We start from the raw sequence: 22369 nt of genomic DNA on the forward strand, positions 1-22369 counted from the left end.
TCCTTAAGAGACAACTTGCAAAACTCCAAGTGTTTCAACCCAAAAAAATATTCGCGTTACACAATACCCCATTGCTTATGAGGAACGTCAATCTGGAATCAGGCATCCCACTCGTGAAAAGTTTCACAAATATGCTCAGTGTGACGTTGCATCTTACAAAGCTTCATCGCTAATTAAAGCCCTACAATCTCACGATTTGCAGTAGTTTAATAAAATACGGCAATTTCAGCAGTAATCCAGGGCTTCTGTTACCCGTACAATCCACATTCCTTCTAAATCAACTTCAGCAAAATACAATTCGATACTAGCTGTACAACTTGGTTTTCACAAAAAACACAACTTAGAGGCTTTCACAGAGGACATTCTCTCTTACCCAGCCTAGGCACTAGCAAGCAAACGCTCATGGTTTTACCTTGTCCAATTTTACACTCTTGCCTGTGAAGAAACATAACTACAAACATTCACAAAGATAAAGTTACAACTATGTCCCTTCAGGATTCGAACCCGCGGCTATCGTCTGCCTGGTAACTACGTTGCTGGGTAACAAAAGTAACTTGTTATAATTGCTAAGGAAGGATTTCAGAAATAGACCTTATCCGTTTTAGAGTAATCCCACATATTTATTAAACCGTTCCGTTGTTAGTAAAAACTTGTTCCCTTCGATGTATCTGTTTTGAATGTAGTTAGATTCAGATACGATAGTTAAGCCAATTTCTACATGTTTCCATCTGTGATCATACTTCTGAGACGAAATCGACCTTTTGGGTGTAAGATATAGGAAACAACTTCGAAAAGGCTTAGAAAAAAACTATCAAAACCATAGAAAGCGATATGTATAGCATTGTAAAAGTAAAAATAAATATAAATATATACTCATAAAATTGTATTATCTCACATTGTATTTTTAATAACAATAAATGTATAATAAAATATATAGATTACGTACATATTTTATTTATAATAGGTAGGTGTCCAATCAAAATCCAAACACAAATGTTTGTTACAGATATATCAGTCTCTCGATATTGATGCCAAAATATCGAACATTCGTTGAAAATCCACAAACTCATCAATATTTAAACATGTCAAATTTATTCGTTCACTTTAGAACTTTCTTATTATTGTGAAAAAATATATTGTATGAGTTTTACTGTACAACAAAAATACAAAAACGAACGCAACAATCTGAAAAAAATGCGGTAAAAAAATATTGAATTAACTACTCGAAATGGAAAACATAGAAATCTTTTTTGACTTATACAACAAATCCATGGTTACATTTTATTAATATAACAATAATAAAGTTAGAGTTAAAAGATCAATAAAGATATTTAATTTAAATAATAAACTAATAATTTAATAAACTAAAAATATCTCCATATTTTTAACTGAATTTTAAAATATATTCCCGAACAGCAGATGACACCACCACTGACTTTGACTACTGACAAAAAACGAAGTGTAAAAAAAGCAGGTATTGTATCTCTTTTGTTATATAATTAAATTGTTTGCATCTTCATGCACTACCATCTACCATTTTTAACTGAATATTCCGTAATATTTACAGAAAACTGCATTAGTATAATAATAATTTCAATTATAGACAGCTACAATTTAAAACCAAAAAAATATTTTCGTCAATTATCTGTAACAATAACCTCACTTAAATTTTATATAATCGTTTATAATCTGATCAATGTTGGGATAATGAGTGCTTGGCCTTTTATTTTGAATTTTTTGACAGTGGATATGAACGACTTATATGTGACGCAATATTTAAAATTTATTAACCTAAGATTTAGCAGTGGTCGAAGGTTAAAAAAATTTATCAACAAAAATTGTTCCTGTCTAGAACCACTTCACCATGGTTTGTGATATTCAAGTGGTGATTTCTGTTTGTTCATAATATTTTTTTCGTTTGTTTTTAGCTAAGTAGGCGGTTAATATTGTCAGTGCCTCAGAATTTGTCGAAATTCTACAAAAATTGTCGAAAAATGTCGACTGAAGAGAGCGACGTACTCACTCGGGAAATTGGCGATAAAGGCATTATAATATTAAATCGTCCTAAGGCTTTGAACTCATTGAATTTGTCAATGGTGAATAAAATTTATCCTGCTTTAAAGAAATGGGAGACAACTAAATCACTGGTTATTGTAAAAGGTTGGTAAACCCCATTATTATGATATTAGTATTAACATGATTTCTTAAGGTGAAGGAGGTAAAGCCTTCTGTGCTGGAGGAGATGTTAAAGCCATAGCTTTAGCAGCTTTCAAGGGAGATAAAATGGGACATGAGTTTTTCCGTTGGGAATATACCAACAATGGACTTATAGGGACATACAAAATACCTTATATTGCATTTATTGATGGTATTGTTATGGGTGGAGGTGTTGGTTTATCTGTTCATGGTCCTTACAGAGTTGCAACAGAACGCTCATTGTTTGCCATGCCCGAAACTCAAATAGGTCTATTCCCAGATGTAGGGGGATCTCACTTCTTGCCCAGACTTGAAGGAAGACTAGGGTGGTACTTGGCATTGACTGGAGTGAGGCTTAAAGGTGCTGATATTTTCAAGGCAGGAATTGCTACTCATTTAGTTGACAGTTCCAAACTAAATAATCTGGAAGAAGACTTACTTCAAACATCCAATGAATCTGATATTAAAACTGTACTAGCCAAATATCACAATGATAATAAAAGTGAATTTTCGTTGTCCCCCTATATGGACAAAATCAATCACTGCTTTGGAGCTCCTACTGTAGAAGAGGTGTTTATACGTTTGGTAAAAGATGGTTCCCAGTGGGCTGAAGAAACAATCAAAACACTGAATAAAATGTCACCAACAAGCCTGAAAATTACCTACAGACAATTAGAATATGGAAAAAGTTTAAATTTATTGGATTGTCTTAGGATGGAGTATCGCATGGCTGTAAATTGTGTTAATAATCATGATTTTAGAGAAGGTATTATTTAAATTCTCATGGCTATGGATGGTTTATCATGTTACTTTGTAGGAGTTAGAGCCTTGCTTATTGATAAAGATCAATCCCCAAAATGGCAGCCTGCAACTTTGGAAGATGTGACTGATGAAATTGTTGATAGTTACTTTGAAAAACTTCCTGAAAAACAAGAACTGAAGCCAAAGTTGTGATTGAAATCAGATATTAGAATGAATATTGTTATATTTTGAATAATTCATATCTTAATGTAAGAAATATTAATTAAAACAAGCAATCAGAAATATAATATTATAAAAAGGCAGTAAATATAGTTTATATACATATTATATTAGAAAGAGTTCTATATACAATACTTATTTATTTACCAAAACCTCCTCTACAATTAGGACTAGATTCAATTTCATCATTTGTCCACTGATCAGGTGTCTTTGCTACAATTGACAAAGCATGTACACCACCTTGTAACTCAGATTTCAATATGTCGTTAATAATTCGATGTCTCTAAGTAAAATATTTCTCAGTAATGGGAAAAAACTATTAACACTACCTACCTTAATTAATGACATATCTTTAAATTCCTTTGATACTACAACAACTTTAAAATGGGTCTCAGAATTTTTCGGAACACTATGCATATAAGATTCATTAATAATTTTTAAATATGATGGCTGTAGGCTATTTTCTAACTTGGACTTTATAGATGTTTCAATAGGATTACTTACTATCGACATTTTGCGAATTTTTTGTATCAGACTATAAATTTTAAATATATAAAAGTTACTAAAATTGTATATACTTTTTACCTGAAAAAGCTTCTTTGTCTATTAAAAATATACATGATAACATTCGAAATTAATAGGGTTAGGCTACCGTGTGTAATTTTGGTTGTATATGTGTTGATGGGTGAGTTGCATTCTTTATCGAATAGCATTTTGCCGACAAAGATAGTGATACATTTTGATTAGAAAAAACTTCTAGGTTGTTGTCGAATTGTCAGTGCTGTCAGTTGCTTTCTGCTGTTTTTTGGTGAATGTTGTTGATCATGTTTGTGGGGTGTTTGTAGTGTATAGACATAATTATGAATTAAAACATGTGAGAGCTTTTTTTAATTCAGTGTTTTGAAAATTTCCGGACATTTTTAGTGCCATGAATTTCTTGAAGCGAAGAAAACGAGGCAGGCCCTAACAGTCTCCCTTACAATGACGGTATCGCCCAAGGTGATAATATCGAAAATATATGGTCTTATGATCAATTACTTAACGCACTTGAAATGTGGAAACTTCTTCAAATACTTCTTTTTGGCCCTCTTTGTGATATCCTTCGCGATAATACTTAGTTTTCCATTTATAAATTTCTCAAACAATACATCAAAAAATTTCGAAACAATTAATCTTAATAATCTCCACAAGCTTCCTGAAGTGAAACTAAGCCTTGAACAGTCGGGTGCAGCACCCCGAGATACAAAATGCACTCACTGGGACTGCTTTGACATATACAGATGTGGTAGAACTGGCCATGAAAGGATTGCGGTTTATGTATACCCATTGAGGAAATATATTGATGAAAATGGAAACCCACTTGTTCAAAGTATTTCTCGTGAATTTTACGTGATCTTAAGGACTATAGTTAATTCCAAATATTATACAACAAATCCAAAAGAAGCTTGTATTTTCATTCCTTCCATAGATATCTTAAATGAAGAAAGAATATGGGCGAATTTTACTTCAAGAGCTCTCAGTCAATTACCATTGTAAGTATATGTAACTTATACTAATTTATAGAGAGAGGGAGATTTAAAAAAAAAACTTTTAGCCAAATTAATTTTCAAGGTAACATTTGTTATTTTTAAACCAATCTTTTACTTTATTTAAGAAACCAGTAAATTCCCTGATTTAAAGAAACTATAGCCTAGAAAAATGTTAGGTGTTGTTATTGTAACTTTATAAATAACTTTATAATTTCTGATTCTAATTGGCTTTCTAAAATACTACCTACAAAATAAATGAATATGTACTCTTATAAATATTTTTAAATCAGTATTCACATAATTCAGAGATGACACATATATTATTTACTTTAATCTTTGTTCAGTTATAACCACAGGATCATCTATTATAAACGAGATTCATATATTTATCGTTCATTATATTAACAACACATATATTTCATGATTCAGATATGGAATACTACATAATATCCAATGCAGTTATAACATTTTTTCTCAAGTATAATTTTTTATGACTGAATATGTTAAAAGTATCTTAATAACTTAAATTTTATACTTAAGTGTGAAATCCTGAATTTTTTATTTGCTTTTTAAGCCTCGACCAATATCTGTATCTTATAGATATAACAGCGTTAGAAAATCATTCGTTGAGTTTACATTAATGTTATCAGTAATTGAATATAATGCAGATATGTAGTCCTTATCAATCTAACATCCCTAGCTGCTTTGATTAAAATAAAGTAAATATGATAGAAACGCTGATATATGTTATTTAATAAATAGTCGCTTTTGATTTTAAAAACTATATATAATCACTTCCTTTTTTCGGAAATCTATAACTACTTGGGGCGAGCGTTTACTAACACATGTTTTTAAATTTTCAAGGTACATGGCCATTTATCAATTCATTTTCGTTTTATGGTGCCAAACATCAAATAATTTCAATACAATTTATAAAAGAAAAACTTTAGTTTTTTTAAACTTTTAATCTTAAAAATTAAATTGACTTACTGATTTATTAATAATTGGTTTATAGTTCGATATCATATTTTCAGTTTAAGTTAGGTAATGGTATGCGCGTATCTAGGGTAGTATCTAATCTCGACTTAATTTTTTTTTGTATAAGTAATCTCTGGGAGATCAAGTTGACTTCTGATCATTATCCGGGAATTAATCTGAGAAAAACTTCAGGAAATTTGTAGTTACGATTTTTCTTATTTTATTTAAGTCTGATAATTTGATTATTACTCTCATCATAGATATAATTATTGATTTTTGCTGAAAAATATAATGGTTTCGTTGACCTTGAAAAATTTCCGTAATATAAGCTAATTTTAAAAATAACAAATGGTTAGAACTGCTAATTTTTTTAAATATTTTAAAATCTCCTTTTACCAACGAGGGTTTATCTGGACTGGGCTCCGAACCACGGTCCTCGGCATTAAGCCTACCGACTGGCGAGTGACTAGCTTAGAAATCATCCCAGAAAACATCCGATCTTACCCATCCTGGTTACTAGCGTGACTGGGATCATTTTCCTTGTCGGATTTTGCACTCTTACCTGGACTATCACAAACATAAATTTACGACCATGTCTGAGCAGGATTCAAACTCGCGACTATCACAACAGTAGATGGACCCTCCTGTCGCCTTTACCACTGCGCCAACCAAGCCGAAAAACTGCAGATTTGTTTTACTCCACTTCGAAAATGGCCATACAACCTCTCTAGAAACCATGGCGTTTCGCAATACAAGAGGAATTCGTATTGACTATCGATTTTTGCCACACTATTTGAACAATCGAGTCTAGAGGGGACAATTTTTGACTTAACTGAGGATATTTAATCTTCATCGACTTTCTTACTTCAGATGGATTGTTATATCAAGGGCGTAACTTTTTTCTATGAGCGCTACGGCGCTTTTACATTCCGATACAATATTGGAAACTTGTTTTTTTTTGTTTCTTAAATTTGCTGCTATCCGGCGTTATTATTCTTCAATATAGAGATGATCAATATTTTATTGTCGGTAACTTTCGACAGCGACAGGTCATCTTTACTACCAACGACGCTATGTTCTATAAGATATGGATTTAGACTTTATTTAAATATCATAATATTAAATTTGTGTTATATTTTTGATCACAGTGTCGAAAATGAAACTGCGATATAACTTCTTTATTTTGATAAGTGAAATTAGATTATTACTTAAACGGGCGTGTGACTGCCTATTAAAACATTTCGCTTAAGGAATTCTAGGATTCTTTAGCTCAAAATAAGAATCCATAAGAACGTTCTTAATTCTTCAGTTTTGGTTTCTCTATCAGGAAGCAAAAAGCGTTTGTACTGTAATTAATGTTATGTAATTAAGTGAGAATTTGATTTTATAATCTGCTAATAAAAGCACATAGTAAATTTAAAATATGTCGTCAAAATAGCAAAAAGATATTTCTTAAACATTTTAATTATTTTTAATAAATTGGTACTTCAGGTATTTTAGGTTTATTAATAATACCTCTATTTTTAAAAATATTTACTCTTATTAATATTAACTGTAATTATATTAATATATCAATATTTTTATTTTTTCTTAAACATATTGAAATTGATATATCGATATTTTTCTCGGCGATCGGCATCCCTAGTTTACGAGATAAATCACCAGATATGTACCAGGTGTGTCGGAAAGTCATAATTTTCAAGAAAATGGAAAATTGTATTCTTTCAAATTCAAAGTTTTGGCCATGGCAATTTATGGATGCAATCTCAAAAAAACTATTTGTCCTTTGAGCAAAACTATTCGTCAAGTCATTTTCTAACTTCGAGATTGGCGAAGTGCTGCTATGCAAGCGCGTATCCCGTTGAAGCGTATGGTTGATAGTCGGATAGGGCAAGCTCTGTAGAGTACGACGGGTGCGATAATATGCCCCATCCATGTGCTTTCAACGCTTCCCTGACCGGTTTTATTTTATGAGACGGCATATTATCGTGCCGCAAAATTACTTTACCGAGTCTTTGAGTCCATTCTGGACGTTTTCCGATCAATGCATGGTTCTAATTAATCATTTATTGTGGGTAGCGATCACTATTAATTTTTTCACCAGTTTTCAACAGTTCGTAATACAGCACACGACTCTGGTCGCACCAAACACAGAGCATTGTCTTGAGACCAAAACAATTTGGCTTTGGATCCAGTCGATCGACCGGCTTCGCCAGGTGATAATCATGATTTTTTTTCAAAATAAATGCACTTTTCATCATCCGTCACTATTCGATGCAGAAGTGACCATACCTTTAAAGCATTATTTCACTGATGATTTTCGATTTTCCAGTTGCTTATCATTCAATTAATGTAACACCCATCTTCCCATCTTTTAGATTTTCCCCATTGCTCATAATCGGTCGCTAATCGTTTCTTGGGCCACGTTTAACGCTTCTGCCAATTGTTTTTAAGTTTGGTTTGAGCATGTTCAAACTTTTTCAGCCTACCAGAACATTCTTTGTCTTGCATATCGAAACACCACTCTTGAATTTTCGAAACCACGCCTCATGTTTTTAAGGTTAAAGTATGCTCACTGTAAGTTTCTACCATCAAACGATAACTTTCAGCGACTGTTTTCTTTTGATTAAATAAGAAAAGTAATGCGTGCCGCAAATACAAATTTTCCGACACGAAACTTGATATTTTCAAAGAGGTATAAGAGGCAGAATAAGATATGTGTGTCAAAATCATACCATTGCATATTTAAACCTATTGACATCTGTTAGATAAACCGGTAATTACTTTCTGGTACACATGGTATTTCAATTACAATTCTTCCACATTTAATGTGTGCAAAGTGTATGTCTGAATTATTTAATTTAAAATAGTATGGGAACGAATTGAACAGAATATCTCTTAATTTAAACCGAAAAAATGGAAAATTCTGGGAGGTAATAAACTACTAAATATTTTCTAACCTATTATTTTGTAGTTATCGAAACTTAGCAATCGTTCAGAAGTCACATTATGAAATTTATTTATACGCACAATTTCAAACCGCCAAAATATTGAAAGAAAAAATAGCTTTTAAAATGTAAAGAGGTAAGAATAATGTTAAACATCATTAAGTACTGATAATTGCCGGGCTTGGTGGCGCACTGGTAAAGGCGATGGGACGGTCCTCCTACTGTTGCGATAGCCGCGGGTTCCGGACCGTGGTTCGGAGCCCACGTTAAACTTTAGGCCCAGTCCAGGTAAACCCATAGTTGGTAAAAGGAGACTAAAATATATAAAAAGAAATACTGATAATTATATATCCGTTACCTTACATTTTATAAATGGATACTTTCTTATTTAAATTTAAACAATTTTTACTTGAAGGTCATTAATTGCCAAATAATTTTATGATGACAAAATCGTTCGTTAAATAGAGCCAAATAAAACTTGCCTTATGTCTTATTTTAAATTGTAATGAGGATATATAAACATTTTTCATTTTTTAAGATTTTATTACATTTATTATTATTTATATATATATATATATATATATATATATATATATATATATTAATATTATAACTATAAGAAACTTGTTATCATTTTTTTCTGCTTAAGCAATGCGCAATTAGCGCATTAAGCGGCAATTTTAACTTGATGTTTCGAAAAGTGTAACGGAAAAATTCGTCATATTTACTGAAGATTAGCATGCAGGATCAAATTGTCCTGAACCTATACCGTCGAGAGCGTAATCGACCAGCAACTATCGATAAAAAAAATCGGACCAATTTCATTTTGTTATACGTTGTCTGGCGACGGCCTTGAACCGTTCGCTCGATCGCTTGATTTACGCGCGCGCCTCCTTTTTTATGCTTGTACAAAAACAATATCATACCGCACAAAGGCATCGGCTACTTGATACATATTTTAAAAATAAACTATTTAAATATGATTACAACAAGTTTTTCTCCAGGGTTTACATGTGCAAATGAGCCTTTTGTTGTAAAGAATAATGTGCTGAATATAAATTTAATGTTGTCTGTTCTCAGAGCACCCGGCTATTTAAAGTGAATTTTGTTTATTGACAAAGAGATGTCTGAAATTATTGAATTGACAACAGAGCGATTTCAGTTTTGTGGTTTCCAATAAAAATATATACTTATTATATATGAATGAGGTTTTATAAAAAATTTGAACATAAGGAAACTAAAATTAATGTTAAAATTAATTATTCTTTATTGTAACATAGCTCATTTTACAGTAAGCTTATAGTTAGCATTAATTGTGAAAAATTTAGAGGGCATGAGAGTTCCGAATAAGAACACCGGGAAATTTAAAATATAATAATAATAAGGGTAAAATGAAAAATACAATAACGGTAATAAAATACATTTTATTAAAGTATATATAACATTTTAATATATCAGATATATTAATAAGACCATTTATTTTCTAATATTTTCTTTGATATATATTTATTTTAAGTATATAATTCGACATTATCCCTATAAGCTGAAGCAATGAAAAATGTTTGCCGTTTGCAGTTATATTGACTTTCCTAATCCACAAAAACACTTAATTATTCCTAAATACAATATCTTGTTCAGGATGTTCCACACAATTTATTATATAAAAAAAATAATTACTAAAATGTGAATGAATTCTTTCTTATGTTTATGAATTTTAGTTCTTGTTTATTTTTTAAAATGTATTTAGTTAAATTTTAATTATTAAAATTATTATTATTAATTATTATATTTAATTATTACCTTTTTAAGATTATTTTTATTAATTTTATTTTATTTAGTATTAAGAACATAATTTTGGTATCAAATCAAGTCAATTTCGAAACCCTTAAAAATTATGTTTTTACTAATTGATTTCTGCTTATTGCTTATAACTTGTATTCATATTTTCAATCTTATTAATCACTTCGTCTTATAATAAATCAGTTTTACACTTTTGCCATAATGAAGGACTTATTGCTTATTGGTGTAACCTAGAATACAACACTTTAGGTGTATAACCAAAAGTCTACGAAATACTACTGCTACAGAAAACAACAACATTCTAGTAAATACTGCAGATTATACCTAGTTACCTAAATGTTCCAAAAACCCAATATTTCTTCAATCGAATAAACGGAAATTTGTTTACTAATTATTTTTCTTATAATAAATTAATGTCGCAATGTTGCCGCATCAAATTGGACCAAATTGTTTATAAATTGATTGGGTTAAATCTACCGACGCATCAGCCAACATTCTGTCTCTATAGGATAAAATGAGAAGGAAAAATCTACTCCGATTTTAAAACGAATTTTACATTTGTACAAATTGCATTTGGCAGTATATTTGACGTCATCTATGACGTGCATTTACGAATTTCAGTAAGATATTAACATCCATGGTTAATTATACTACTATTATTAGAAATTAGTAAACATAAAAGTCCTGCTGTTGTTGACTATGACTTATTTTGGGCATGTCAAATTGTCAACGCAATAACAAACTGCCTCATTTACTTTATGTTTTGCAGCAGTCAACCTCTCAAATTATAATAAAAATTTGCGTGAAAAATCGTGAGGAATCTTCATCGTCAATATCAATGGTTAAAATGTGGTTTACTGAGTTCAGTTATGGTAGTACAAGCACAAGTGATGCCGAACGTTCAGGTTGGCCAAAACAGGTCGTCATGTCTATGGAATGATATTGGACGATAGCAAAATGAGAGTACGTTAGGTAGCCGAGGCTATAGGCATCCCAACTGTGTGAGTACATCACATTTCACATGAATATTTGTATATTAAAAAGCTACCCGCGCGACAGGTGCCGCAATTGGTCAGATTTCACCATTGGCGCAACATTTTCAAAGAAGTGCTTGGCGATGCTCAGTCCCAATCCGATCGAGTTTTTGTGCCGTTTCAAAACATGGAGGAATCACAAAATACCAAGGACCAAGAAACAATCAAAACAGCCGATTTCTCCGGACGAACGTGAACCGAAGAAGATTATATTTGAAAAGGGTAAAACCATAATCGGCGAATATTATTTACACCTTATGGGCAGTCTTAATATTGGTTAGAAGCAACAGCAACCCCGTTTAGCGAAGGAAAGTGTTGTTCTATCAAGACAATACATTGGTGCACACGCGTGTGGTTACAATGGCAAAAATTAATAAATTTGGCTTCGATTAGCTACTCTATCTAGCATATTCATCAGATTTAGTCCCCTGCGACTATTTCCTGCTTCCAAACCTGAAAAAATGTTTGGGTTGAATGAAGAGAAGAATGAAGAGGTTTAAAATAAATGCCTATTTGAGCGCAGTGAGAAAACCTATTGTTTGAAAGGAATATTTTTTTAAATACTGGAGTAATGCAAATAAAACGCTCGTAGTATTGAACGAATATTGGTTGACTACTCTCCAGAAGATAGAAGTCAGTAACTTTTTTTTCATCACATGAATTCATGTCACAATGTTTTTAACACAGTATTGGTTCGACGTCATTTTTTCATAAGAAATTCAACTATATGACATGAGTATCAAAATCAGAAGCTGAACTGGAAGAATATCTGACGAGAATTATTTTTTGGTTTTATTGCAAAAATCTTGCTGTTTTTGATCACAGTAGTGTATTATAATAAAGGCCTATGCATTAGCTATTTTCTTTATTTGGACCTTGGCTTTCTTCAGCCTTGTTCGTATTTTGAATTTTAATTTTTAAATGAATGGGAATAATTTTCGAATATTGTTCGTAAGCACTTGTGAAGGGTTCAAAACAAGAAAACTTCTATTTTACTTTAAAAGGACTATTTTATTTTATAGAAAGACGATACTGAGGACTTAAATATATTCTAACATCAACTAAATCCCCATGTCTAGATGTCTCACTAATTACACCATTCAGTCTTAACATACCGTCTCGTTCCTGGGAATAGAGTCTTCGTAGCAAGGGCAAGCGTTAGTGATTGTAGAGTCTTGATTATTTCCTCATTTCAGATTTTAGTCACCAGATCTTTAAGAGTAGGCTTTGTTAGCTTAAGAGTAGCGTTGTTAGATTGTAGATTAGATATCTAATTTCAGGTCCTGGTTTAAATATTTTTCCCGTAATATTCATGCTGTGAATTCTTTACATCTATAATATATACATTTTTTACTACATTATATCACAAATAACCCATCCCTTAACTAACATATATTTGTGGCGTCTGATTACCGAAAACACTGAATAATTTTATAATTTGCATGCACTCAATTGAAATACATCTAGGTATTTCTCGTTCTTAAAAAAAATCCTTCACAAAGAACAACTAACCGTCATGCGGTAACATCAAGTAAGATAAAACAATCTTTAATGAAGATATATTTCCAATACATGCCGACCCGCAACTTGTCATCCACTCATTGTATGAAACTTCTAGTTGTTTTTATTATTAACCGATTAAAGAGTCCCATCATTCATTTACAATTAGTTACAGCTGATGACTTCTTCTTAGTGGCATCCGCATCATTAAGGAATTTCAAAAATATTTTTTTGTATATTTTCAGAACTTCACCCTTTGGAAATATGCCCTTAATATATTTTGTTTGGTATCATACATTTTGTTATCGTTTTACTTTGGAATGATAGAAGAATGTATAGAGGATTCTCACATCAAATTTTAAATAAATCGGTTACGTAGAACTTGATATAAGCGTTTAAAATTTCGTTTTTAGATACTGCATCACTAAATTAGTTAAATCCTTAAAGGATTAAGCCTTAAAAATATGGAAAATATATTTATTATAATATTTATTATAAACTTAAAACCTTTGTTATAACTACAGACCAGTATTAAGCAATTATCTGGACTGGACCTACAGTTTAAAGTGGGCTCCGAATCACGATCCTCGACATTAAGCTTACTGACTAGGCAGTGACCAACTTAGAAACCATCCCAGAAGACATCTGGTCTTACCCAGCCTGGTTACTGGCGTGACTGGGATGGTTATTTCATGTGGCATTTTCCATGGTTGCCTATAAAGACATTTACAATTACAATCACAAACATAAAGTACATTCATGTCAGCAAGATTCAAACCCGCGACTATCGCAACAGTACGAGGACCGTCCTGTCACCTTGACCACTGCGCCAACAAAGCCGGCTGTTATAGATTTAACTACGAATAATATAACTGGACTATGGAATATAACTGGACTGTAGATTATATGTTTTAAAATTTTGACAAAAATTGTAAATATAGAATAATAATTTTCATTAAAGAAAAATCAGCAGTTGGTAATTAAGTATTTAATTCATCTTTACACAGACAACATTTAGAGATTATCGAGATGCTACATCTTTACAATGAAATATATAGTACAGTAGTAGTCTACATAATTGGGTAAATGGAAATTCTGAAATTCTTTTAATTATTAATTTCTTTTAAGCTGGTCGGGTGGCCAAAATCATCTCCTATTCAACCTGGTAGCTGGAAGGGCACCCAATTATCTCCCCGTCGTGCAGTTAGATGTAGGGAACGCGATGTTGGCTGGCGCCGACTTTGATAGTCACACCTTCAGATACAACTATGACATCGCTTTGCCCCTCTACAGTCCGGTGGCAAAACTAGGTCAAGTGCAGAATACAAATTTTCGTCGGTAAGTTTAACGTCACTACTTTCAAAACGAAACATTCGATCGTGATCACAGAAGGCCATATGCCATGCATAAAGTGGTAACTAAGTTATGCAATTCGGAACCACTGGAAAGCTGGAAATTTTAAAAATATATTTTAATTAAGAATTTTTATTTACAAAAATATATACATAATAATAGCAATATAAAAACTTTTTAACATTTCAGTGCTAAATTAATTCAAAAAACATTTAAAAAACGACGACATAAAAAAGTTATGTACTTACAGATATGACACATTTTTCATTAGCCCAATAATATAATTTTATGCAGAAAGGTTTATTTTTTATGACCTTAAATATAGCATATATAAATCATATTCCCTTCATTCAGCATTAATGAAATTTTTTCTATTTCTATAAAAACATTTAATATGAAAGTGCATGTAAAATTGCCCATTTAAAAGTCAACTGACTCTTCTCATCCGCCTAAAAAACAACACTTAATTATTATTACCACAATACACTTAGTTCTTAGTGTTTTTGCTGTTATACTGCCTGGTTCCTATGTGCTCACGTTGAAGACGCAGATTTTTCTGTTTCAAAAGAATCATATACACATCAAGCATAATGACATATATTTAAGAAATAACATGCAAAAAATAAACCTCCCCTGTACTTTATGCGAGAGTTCATAAGAATTCCCTTAATTCATCATTGTTTATTTAAAAAAAAGCATTTCTGGGATATAGCAGGATTATTTGGAAAATAATTTTTAAATCGAATGCTATAAAAATGACGTTTTAAAAAGTTCGTTAAAATAATACATAACAAATAGTGAAAAGCAATTTTAACCAAAGATATTGTATAAAATTTCAAACCGATGCATAAAATCAAAAGCAATAAATCTGTCCATTTTTTTGCGCATTCCGAAACGCATATACACATGGCCGCGAGGTATTATTTTTCTATGATCGCAATCATTTATTTTATCTAACCGACACATATATAGTAAACGTTATCATGGTCATTAATTTTTTTTTACAATATATAAGCATTGCGCCGATGATCTTTAAACTTTCTATGAATATTTGATTATTTTCTAGTATAGATAGTGTTGTGTTTTAGAAAATGGAAGGTGATGTCATCCCAGCTCAACATCGACCCCTACTATCTAGATGCCCTCCAGACCTTGAGAACTGCCCATCCCAATCAGATGTTGTTGTTAGATGCTTGCCATCCGCATCTGTACGCTAATCGTTGTGATATAATTGATGGTATCAAATATCCATACCCAATGGTCTTGAGAGAGGCGACTTTTTGTTTAGTGTTTAGGGGTGAACGTCGAGGGCAGTTCGTTCTGTTGGAAGCGATGGCTGCTAATTGTATACCTGTGATAGTGATGGACGGTCGGGTGATGCCGTTCGAACATGTGATAGGTTAGTATGAAAGCTAGATCGTGCTTGAAAAATTAATTTAACTTATTTCAAGATTGGAATCGTGTTGCCATATTTATCATGGAAAGTCACGTTAGTTCTCTCATGGATGTACTGAAAGACATATCCGATAAACGAATTAATCAAATGAGGGAGTCGTTAAAGTTCCTGTATGAGAAGTATTTCTCATCTCTAGACAAAATCGTCCTCACCACGTTAGACGTGATTCAAGATAGAGTGTACCCACACAGAGCTAAGACTTACGACGAATGGAATCTGTTGCCCAAAGAGGTCAGTCCCAAGTTCCATTAATGATTTCCGATACCAAATTAAAAGCGGTATTACCTTTTAGATCAATACGAACCCACTGTTTTATCCATCTACTGCGGTGAGAAGTGTCGGATTCACCGCTGTCATTTTAACCTACGACAGAATTCAAAGTCTGTTCACGCTAATCGAGAGATTGGCGAAGGTGCCCAGTTTAATGAAGATAGTCGTGGTTTGGAACAACCAAATAAAAAACCCGCCGCCTTGTAAGTGTCTGGCATCAGATCGCCCCATGAGTTCTTCTGAAGTTCGTTTTGTTTTACAGTATCGGAATTTCCGAAGATATCAAAGCCTATTAACGTGATCAAGACCAAAGCGAACAAGTTGTCCAACCGCTTCTATCCCTACCGGGAAATCGAGACGGAAGCTATCCTACATATTGATGACGATATTGTTATGCTTACATCTGACGAGATTGAATTTGGTTTTGAAGTCTGGAGGGAGTTTCCGGATAGAATTGTAGGTATGTAATTTAAAAATACTATTTAATCACGGCACTCAACTGAAAAATCCCTATTTCCAACCGAAAAAAGGCTTAATTATTTGTTTAAGAAGAAACCAATGTGTATATTTTCGGCAATAGCGTGAATATTAAATAGTTAATGATGTAATTGTTTATTTAGACAAATATAATTCATTTTATTATAGTCGCATTGTTTAAACATGTGTAGGATAACATAACGCGAAATAAAAAGTAGGTGTTAACTGATTTAAATAGTGAAATTGTTTGTTTAAATAAAAGTCTCTAAACATTATTAAGTGATCATTATTTGAAGATAGATATTTTGATGATAATTTTTTTTAAGGTTTTCCATCTCGCACTCACGTGTTTGACAACGTGACAAATTCATGGAAGTACGAATCCGAGTGGCTGAACGAGATTTCCATGGTATTAACTGGCGCTGCCTTTCTGCATAAGTACTGGTCACATTTGTACTCCACCGCATTGCCGGAAAACATTCGGCAGTTGGTGGACCAAAATATGAACTGTGAGGATATCGCCATGAATTTTTTAGTGGCCAACATCACGAACAAACCGCCGATAAAGGTTTGTCGTTTATATTAAAATACATTTATACTATCAGACTTTTGTATATATTCTAATTATCTGAATAATCTTACATTTATGATGAAATGTATATATGTTAGTGAATTAATAATTAACTGTGTTGATTTCTATTTCTTCTGAAGTGTTTTGCACTATTGTCTTCACAATTTATTTAAACTTAATTTTGTTCTCATTGAAGGAGCTTTATGTTTTTAGTAATTACTGAGTACAATTTATGTTGACGGTATAATCCCACATCAGCAGTTCTACTCAATTTATATTTACTTCTGGCCAATTAAATAATCACGATATTAATATAATGTTTTAGCTACTAGTTAGTTTTCATTTGTATTCTTGTGTTGATATGCTACTAATTCCTTGCTTATCTTCCAATTAACTTCTTGTTATGTTAAAATTGGAAGAAGTATGGTCCATTGACGGTACTGGCTCAAAACAAGTACCACTTTTTTGTGCATTTATTTTGACTTCTTAAACTTGGTATAGATTAGCGTCACTCAATATACGGCAATTAAATGTGTAAATGCGCTTTGTCGTTAAAGGTGATTTTTACCTAAATTTGGAATTCTAACAAAAACTCATTTTAATAACAATGCTTAATCACTTAAGGTAATTTTGCTTCAGTGTTGAATACTAAACAGGTTAAACAGACCCGGTCAAAACAACATTGACGCCACTGACTATATCATCAACCAGCTTTTATCTGAAAATACTGTATCTAGCTAATTTACACATTTTTACCACTCAATAACACTAAATAAAACCACGTAATGTATAAATCATTCAACATCAATCATTGATTATGAGATTATTTTTGACATGTTTAATATATATTACTTTTCAAACCTTTAGTTTATCCATGTGTCAGATATATTGAAAATTCTAAGATATTTGCAGATTTCATTAAAATGTTGTTTGATTTTTACTTTATTTTGTATTAGTTTAAGAAATATTAATGAATGGAAATCATTTTACATTATTCAGTTGTGTGTGTGTTTGTGAGAGTGTTTTTGGAGAGGAAATATATATATTATATATCAATGATACATAATTATACTTATACAAAATTCTAATCTAATCTAATGTTACTTCTTTTGAACTTCCCTATTCTGTTGGGACATTATCTCATTGTTGACTTTAATGGCCTCTTCAAGTTAGCAAATAAATTAACTATTTCGTTGAGAACTAGATTCTTAGATCCTACATTCTTGATTATCAGATCAGGATATGGCGACGATTATTCAATTCAAGTCTATGCGGGTGTACCATAAAGAGAATACCATAAAGAACAATGGCCACAATTGTTGATGATACTGTTATTCACTATAAGACTATAACAACTGTCAATGATATTAAAGAAGCAGAACTTTGTATGAAGCTCAAAAAATATGGTGATTACTTGGAAGACAATGTGAATTGTCACTTTACAAACAATTGGTAATGAATGAAAAAATATGTAAGCCAAATTTTATGACAGTGTACGACTATGGGGTTGCATAAAGAAATCCAACGTCAATATGCTCAAAGCTTATTAAACCAAATTTCTTTGGAGCTGTTAACACTCTCTGAGAAATGAAAACAGCGAAGAAATTATGGGGTGTGGGACAATCCAGAACACCAATTGAGATTGCATGAACATAAAAACGTCGAAGTAATTGAAGCTACCAGACAATACTGAAATACCTGGATGTCGAAGAGACAAAATTCCTTTAAACAAGTATAGTTTAGCTATGTCTGACAAGAATTTAAGAACAAAATTAAGGAAAAATTACTACATAATAAATAGTTGAAAAATATATTCCGTGAGCCTTTTAAATAAAAAAAGTGTTGAGAATTACACAAGAGGATGAATATTCTTAATTGAAGGAGATATATGCATTGGGTATCCCAAGGTAGCGTCTTGGGCATATATTTGCTCTCTACCTAAGCTAGAAGAAATTGCGATAGCCACATTTGCAAATGGCCGCAAGTTAAGGAAAATCCAAATATTTCTTAGCAAGATCTTACATGTGTACGCAATGAAGATTGTGTCGGGAAATAGAAATTCCTATGGTCAAAGAAAAAAAACTAGCATTGTCACATTTCCGATGTGACTCGACTAGCACTCGCACTATATCCACCTCTTCCACCGGCATCAAATTTTCTTCTATATATAAAATTATTTTACTTTATAGTTCTAATCAAGGACCTTCATTTACTCAGAATTTCATATCGAATCTAAACTGCATCTAGCTTTTTGTTTTGAAATGTCTCCAGGCTCCAAAATGATTAATTCTATATTTTCTATAACTCTGAAGTAACATTTTGAAAATAGAATCGTTCCTCATCATCATCAATCCATAGCCGGCGCTTGGGGAGTGTTCAACCAATATGCTGTTGTTGGTACCGCAGAACTTCGAATATTCTTAACTGAATTCCGCCATAGTTGATTATGGGTCGCAGTTGTTCTGGCCTCGGACAATGTCAGTTACCTATTTTTTCAGATCGTTTTCGATGGTCTTGATCAGTGTTGAAAGCAGAACGGACATTATTAAAAACGATAAAATCGCAGTCTTTCCACATCTAATACGTTCCTCCATCAGCTAGCGTAGCGCCAAAATTTTATCTCATACTATTTATATCATACATCTCATCGTTCCTAACATGGTGTTACTTTTGATCTAATAGTGATTTACGTTTGTGGAATAAGATTTCTAGGAACGTAACAAAAGATAAATTGGAAATATTTTTTTTATTAATCTCCTAGAACGTCAACAATCTGCCCGTGGGCAATAAGTAGAAGATCTTCATGTAGAAGATCACTTAAGTAAGTGATCTACTGTATAATTTATTTTAAAATCTATCCTACCTTATTCTAAAAACTATTCTAGCTTATTCTAGAGATTATTAAATCTCACTCATGTGTCTAATAATCAGTTCGTTTGTCAGTTTGCGTTTGAGCCTACACACTGTCACGCGCACGTTTAACTGTTTGGCAAGTGCTTTGGGATGCACTAATAGTCTTTCAGAGTACTTCGCACTAACACTCCGAAATCACACTCGTTATGGGTTCTATGGGGATATCACTCTGAATCAGTTTGTTGGATATGTAATATGGGGCATCGACAATGACTCTCAACACTTTATCCTGAAACCTCTGGAGGATATCTATGTTGGATTTGCTAGTAGTACCCCACAGTTCAATACCATCGGTCCAAATGGGCTTAAGTATTGACTGCAAAACCTTATTATCTAATGATAATTTAGATTTACGCCCTATCAGCCAATACTTTTGGTTTAGTTAAGCCCAAGCTGTTTTGTAATTATATGTTTTTTCCATGTCAAAGGTCGACCGAAATGCATTCCCAGATATTTAACGTTGTCTGCTTGCGGAAGTTCATGATTATTCAATTCTACTAATTGGGAAGCTATAACATATATAATATAGTTGGAGCTAACATTTAAAACCTATTTAAATATTTGTTTAATTATAGAATTATTGTTTCAGGTGACACCGAGGAAAAAGTTTAAATGTCCAGAGTGCACCAACACAGAAATGCTTTCAGCTGACAAGGGCCATCTGGAGTCCCGGTCTCACTGCGTAGACGAATTTTCTAAAATCTTCGGCAGGATGCCACTGAAATCCGTGGAATTTCGAGCAGATCCTGTACTCTTCAAAGACCCCTTCCCAGAGAAACTCAAACGTTTTAACAATATAGGTAGCCTATAATTTATAGATGTCTTGAAACCACCAATAGTCAGATTTAGGAATTATTTATGTAGTCAATTAAACAACAATTATTATAAAGTTTAAAACCAGTTTTGTAACGTTTTTGTTTAAATTTTTTGTGTAAATATTGTTATCGTTGTATATACTGTAAATATTTTTTTCTGTGTTCATATATATTTTTTTACAGATCCAATATGCCTAATTGGTTTTGTATATTATGTAAAATAAAATGATAAATTATTGCCTGTAAAATTGAGTTTATTTAGTTTCAAGTATTATAAATAAAAGAATATCTAAAAAAATATTCAAATGGATGTTACTGGGTTTTTACTAGTGACCTTTAGTGGTATAATTAAAAACGGTATGGTTAGATAGTATCAAATTAAATGGCAGTGTAATAGTTATTGATAGGGTTACTAACCCTATAATGTTTTAATAAGTTTAAGATTCATTTTGCTGTTGAGTGAATGATGGATATAATCATAGAATAAATTCTCTATGGGTACAATTTAATAACCTGGTAAATGTTTTTATTCAAAATTAAATATGAAAGCACTCAAATCGATCATCGAAAATATTTCAAACAATATTTCTGAATTACTAATTTATAGGCAGAGTTAAGCATTACCTTCTTAATATTTTACCGAAAATTTAATCTTAATCTTGAGATTGTTTATCTTGATATATTCAAGTATACCAAAAAATGTTCATCTATCGGTTTCCATAAGGAAGTTAACGGTTATTGTTAAAATTTATTTCATCGGCCTTAAACACTTTTGCTTATATTTTAGTTCTATTTATCACCATAGAAAATCACTGCACTCACTGGAATTATGATGAAACGATTAAAATATCAAACGTAATATAAGATAAAACATTTGATTTTAAAAATGAAACTATGGCGCCATCTATTACAAATTACGGGATGATAGCTACGTATAAGGTTTCAGAGAGGTCGCCACAGTATATTTTTTATAAATATATATTTTATTGTACTATTACTCATATATATCTGCATAAGAAGTTAATTTAAGATTCTTTTGTCACTGGGGCAGTTCTTTCATTTCTCTTTTTTTATTATCTGTTTAAATATTATTGAGATATTTTATTAGTGGTCATTTTTCTGGCTCACTTTTATTTTTATTTTACTTTATTTAATTTTAAGTTGCATATTTTGTCACAACTAACGAAATAACATTTGTGATGTAGTAATATCAAAATTTGAAATTAAATTTTGGATGGTGAAAATTATTTATATTTTTTTAAATTTATAAAAACTGTTATTTGAATAAATAAAATATTTCACAAAAAGCTGAATTGTGGAAATTGAACAAAAGTAATTACTTTGAAAAATTAAGATATGTTAGATTTTAAAAAATGTTCTTGTCAACGGCCATAAGAAAAGCACTAGAAAGAAAAGTAAATATCTTGAAACAATTATTTTGTCGATAAAAAAACAATCCTGAATATCCCATAAATGTTTACAGATGGTAAAAGATATTGCCTTCACTTTGGGCGACTTTGAAAGATACTTATGTTCATATAAAACTTT

General features: G+C 31.8%; 2 protein-coding genes and 1 long non-coding RNA gene across 3 annotated transcripts; 2 read left to right on the forward strand and 1 right to left on the reverse strand.

Moving 5' to 3' along the window:
- Window positions 1-1725: 1725 nt before the first annotated feature.
- Window positions 1726-3294, forward strand: Hibch (3-hydroxyisobutyryl-CoA hydrolase). Its single transcript, XM_076397342.1, has 4 exons — window positions 1726-1867; window positions 1929-2160; window positions 2210-2962; window positions 3014-3294. The coding sequence occupies exons 1-4, from the start codon at window positions 1865-1867 to the stop codon at window positions 3148-3150; spliced, it is 1125 nt and encodes a 374-aa protein (XP_076253457.1). The 5' UTR covers window positions 1726-1864; the 3' UTR covers window positions 3151-3294.
- On the reverse strand, window positions 3266-3650 carry LOC143191906 (uncharacterized). Its single transcript, XR_013004667.1, has 2 exons — window positions 3511-3650; window positions 3266-3458 (listed from the first exon to the last, which is right to left on the reverse strand). It is a non-coding gene; the product is annotated as an uncharacterized LOC143191906 (long non-coding RNA).
- A 285-nt stretch (window positions 3651-3935) lies between these two features.
- sotv (exostosin glycosyltransferase sotv) lies at window positions 3936-21069 on the forward strand. The gene is made up of 8 exons (XM_076397341.1): window positions 3936-4709; window positions 14095-14304; window positions 15408-15718; window positions 15771-16006; window positions 16068-16248; window positions 16308-16505; window positions 16849-17090; window positions 20596-21069. Exons 1-8 carry the CDS (start codon window positions 4159-4161, stop codon window positions 20815-20817), a joined length of 2151 nt encoding a protein of 716 aa, XP_076253456.1. The 5' UTR covers window positions 3936-4158; the 3' UTR covers window positions 20818-21069.
- Window positions 21070-22369: the final 1300 nt, after the last annotated feature.

Source organism: Rhynchophorus ferrugineus, unplaced genomic scaffold, assembly GCF_030347505.1.
Source record: "Rhynchophorus ferrugineus isolate W39M unplaced genomic scaffold, kcgeb_rfMv2 rfM2, whole genome shotgun sequence".
NCBI classification, from domain to species: Eukaryota; Metazoa; Arthropoda; class Insecta; order Coleoptera; family Curculionidae; genus Rhynchophorus; species Rhynchophorus ferrugineus.